This window comes from Capra hircus, chromosome 3, assembly GCF_001704415.2.
Source record: "Capra hircus breed San Clemente chromosome 3, ASM170441v1, whole genome shotgun sequence".
Lineage (NCBI taxonomy): Eukaryota > Metazoa > Chordata > Mammalia > Artiodactyla > Bovidae > Capra > Capra hircus.
In genome coordinates, this window is record NC_030810.1 from 84,247,553 (window position 1) to 84,251,598 (window position 4,046).

The following is a 4,046-nucleotide window of genomic DNA, read 5'->3' on the forward strand; positions in this document are numbered from 1 at the left end:
GCTTTAAGAGTTGCAACTGTCCAGATGAGGCAGTAGGGTGTGCACGGTGCCGCCCAGAAAATTCTGTATAATAAAAAATCTGGGAGTTGGACAAAACAAAACATGGATTTTCAGTTTTAAGTGGGCGTGTCCACGTCACGAAGGGCGTGAAAGCAAAAGAGACTGAACAATCTAAGGGAAGGAGAAGGAACGTAGAGAACCATGGAATGTGAGTGCAGGGGATGGAAAAGGGATTCCAAGACACCAAAGGAGCAAGAAAAAGAGCAGAGTACAGATCATTGGTATCTGGCTGACATTCGCCCGGCGACCTGCCAAAACAGGGAGGCAGGAGCGCGCACTACAACTACCATAAGGCTCCGCTTCCTGGAGCCCGAGGCGCGGCGCGCAACGCACGCCGGGAGTCGGCCCAAGCCGCCAAGATGTCGCAGCCCAAGAGAAGAAAGCTTGAGTCGGGGGGCGGCGGCGAAGGAGGGGAGGGAACTGAAGAGGAAGATGGCGGAGAGTTGGAGGTGGCTGTGCCGCGACCCCGGAGGACTAGGCGGGAGCGGGACCAGCTGTACTACCAGTGCTACTCGGACGTATCGGTCCACGAGGAGATGATTGCCGACCGCGTCCGCACCGATGCCTACCGCCTGGGCATCCTGCGGAACTGGGCAGCGCTGAGAGGCAAGACCGTGCTGGACGTGGGCGCGGGCACCGGCATCCTCAGCATCTTCTGTGCCCAGGCAGGGGCCCGGCGCGTGTACGCGGTGGAGGCCAGCGACATCTGGCAACAGGCCCGGGAAGTGGTGCGGCTCAACGGGCTGGAGGACCGGGTGCACGTCCTGCCGGGACCGGTGGAGACGGTGGAGTTGCCGGAGCAGGTGGATGCCATCGTGAGCGAGTGGATGGGCTGCGGACTTCTGCACGAGTCCATGCTGAGCTCTGTGCTCCATGCGCGGACCAAGTGGCTGAAGGAGGGCGGTCTTCTCCTGCCGGCTTCCGCCGAGCTCTTCGTGGCGCCCATCAGCGACCAGATGCTGGAGTTGCGCCTAAGCTTCTGGAGCCAGATGAAGCAACTCTACGGCGTGGACATGAGCTGCCTGGAGAGCTTCGCCACGCGCTGCCTCATGGGCCACTCAGAAATCGTGGTGCAAGGCCTCTCCGGCGAGGATGTGCTGGCCCGGCCGCAGTGCTTTGCTCGGCTGGAGCTGGCCCGCGCCGGCCTGGAGCAGGAGCTGGAGGCCGGGGTGGGCGGTCGCTTCCGCTTCAGCTGCTATGGCTCGGCTCCCTTGCACGGCTTTGCCATCTGGTTCCAGGTGACCTTCCCCGGAGGGGACTCGGAGAAACCCGTGGTGCTCTCCACCTCGCCTTTTCACCCCGTCACGCACTGGAAGCAGGCGCTCCTCTACCTGAACGAGCCGGTGCAAGTGGAGCAAGACACGGATGTTTCCGGAGAGATCACGCTGCTGCCCTCCCAGGACCACCACCGTCACCTGCGCGTGCTGCTGCGCTACAAAGTGGGCGACCAGGAGGAAAAGACCAAAGACTTTGCCATGGAGGACTGAGCGTGGTCTTCTCTCCCAGCTACCTCCCAAGGAAGCCAGGCGCTGAAAAGGCGGAGGGTTGGTCGGCGGAGTAAAGGAGGTTTCACGTGCAAGTAGGCAGTATTATCTTCCGTCTCCCTTTACCCCAGGGCTCCTGGGGAAGGAGAGTGACTTCAGTCTCGCTTCGTGGAGATTCTTCTGGCGATATTTATTAAAAAGTGTTTTCGATCCCCTGCCACGACCGAAACAGCGTGTTTATTAAGGGCCCGTTAAACCTCAAAAGCACGTGGTACCAAGCACTCCTTTTTCTATTTCTTTTGTTTCTTGTAAATTAAAGGGGGAAAAGGGTATGAAATTATCAGTTTGTGAAGGTTCCATTCACTTCCCTGACACCTCACACCCTAAGTCTAAAGCCAGGGAAAGGGTAAAAGGGTTTATAGTTAGACTCCATGTATTTCCAATAAGACGGGATATCACTCCAGAGCCATATTCTCTCATTTTCTGAATTCCCTCTCTTCCCAGGTGCCTCTAGACTACAGTATTTTGTCCTCTTTTTTTTTTTTAATAAGTTTTACTACTGATAACGTGGGGGAGGTGAATGAGGATAAAGTTTAAATAACACCTACTTCTTTAAGATGCTAAAGTTGATGACACCTTACTCCATTAAGTGAAATAAACTTCATACGTACTAGTACAGCATACCTAAGAAATCTAGAAGGGTACGTGTTGGAGAAAAAGACCTGAAATACAGTAAAGTAGTATGGACTTTTTGTCTTTACTGTTAAGATTTAACCAAGAAAATTTCATGTAAGTTCCATAGTAAAAATTTTGTGTGCTTTAAAACAAACTGATAGAGGCGATTTCTTCTGAACTTGGTCCAAGGGTTTATTTATCACCTTGGGTAAATTATTTAAGTAAGGAAAATATTTTCCCAGCTCGAGAATTAAAATCCCTCATTCAGGGGGATCATGTGATTTGGCCTACTAACATCAAGTGAAAATGTTTTTGTTAGTGTTTTGTTTGTTTTCTTTTTATTTAGGTCAGCTAAATGTGAAAGTTGTGAATTTAGGAAAATCATTTGTAATGTGAGTTATGTTATCAAATTTATTTTACCCATGTTTCCCTCCTTATCTCTGGCAAATAAAGCACTGGCATTCTCTATTTTTATAGATGAAGTAAGAAGTCTTGTGTACTGTTTGAGTTATAACTTTTGCCTTTTTAATATTGTTCTTAAAAATGGTGTTATAACCCCTATAGAGCATAGCTTAAGGATAATCAACTATGCTTAATGTATGGTTTCTTTACACTAGTAGCTTTAGTGTGCTAATAGAAAGCAGGTGTGAAAATCTGGTCTGAAGCAGCTCTGTTGCAACAGTTTTTTCTTCTTTATTCATCACTTATTAATATACTTAAATATAACTAATTTGCTAAAATTTGGTATCAACACATGAGATCTGCCATTAGTAAGGGAACTATACATATACAAAATCATCAGCTTTACAAGATCCTTGACTTGCAATACATTTATAGTTGTCACCATTGTTGGTATTAGGATAGTTAGCTTATGCAAATGGTACAGTCATAGCAATTTAGGCCTGGTTTAAACTAGAGTTACAAATTGGTTCCTTATGTTAGGGTCAACTATATTTTATGTTGAACATTTATTAGCATTTTAGTGTACAGTTTTGAGTGAATTTCCAGTGTTTATTTTAACTTCGTACCACAATCTCTTTGTTGTATGAGTACTTGAAAGCATTCTTCCAAATTCCATTTTTTAATATAGGTCTTATACAAGTATTATAGAGTTCTCATTACCAGTATAAGCACACAAAGGGACACTAGTTAAAACTTTGGTTAACTATAGACGTAAAGGTAAGTGTTTTGTAATTAGAATTAAAAATTCTTTTTGTAACTGTTTCCCCCAAGTAAGATGGATTATCATAAAAATGCAGCTATACAGCTAAAGCAATTAATTAAGAGGCAACAGTGTAGTGGTGAAAAGTCATGGACTATGGAGCCAGACATCTCATGCTGCAGTCTGGGCCCCACCACTCTTAACTGTGTGACTGTGGGCAAAATACTTAACATCTGTTTTTTCTCCACTGCTGTCATGCAAACAGGGCAACAATCACACTTGCCCCATAGAAATGTGAAGATACAGTGAGTTAATACACGTAAGCACGTAGTACCTGGTACATAATAAATCCTTGCTGTTGTAATTATAGAAAAGTAATATGCAAACCTGGAGCACTCAGACACACAGAAAATGTACCACAGAATAAATGAGTCAACGTTTTGATTTTTTTACAGGTGTTTGAAAGTATGAGCATGGCTGTATATGATAAGCAATGTGACACTGGACACCACTTGATCCAAAGAAAGCCCAGACCCTGGAAGTGATGATACTTCCGGAAGGATGAGATTGTGAGATGCACCAACATTCAGGCACTGTCCAAACTCTGTATGAGCTGGTACTGAATCCTTCGGGTCATTTGGGCAACAGGAAGGAACTACCAACCC

General features: G+C 46.5%; 1 protein-coding gene across 1 annotated transcript; it reads left to right on the forward strand.

The window, feature by feature from the left end:
- Nucleotides 266-2,701, forward strand: PRMT6 (protein arginine methyltransferase 6). Its single transcript, XM_018045835.1, has one exon. It carries the CDS (start codon nt 420-422, stop codon nt 1,545-1,547), a length of 1,128 nt encoding a protein of 375 aa, XP_017901324.1. The 5' UTR covers nt 266-419; the 3' UTR covers nt 1,548-2,701.

Excerpts from the sequence above, each read along its gene's own strand:
- PRMT6 (XM_018045835.1), top strand. The coding sequence starts at position 420 with ATGTCGCAGCCCAAGAGAAGAAAGCTTGAGTCGGGGGGCGGCGGCGAA.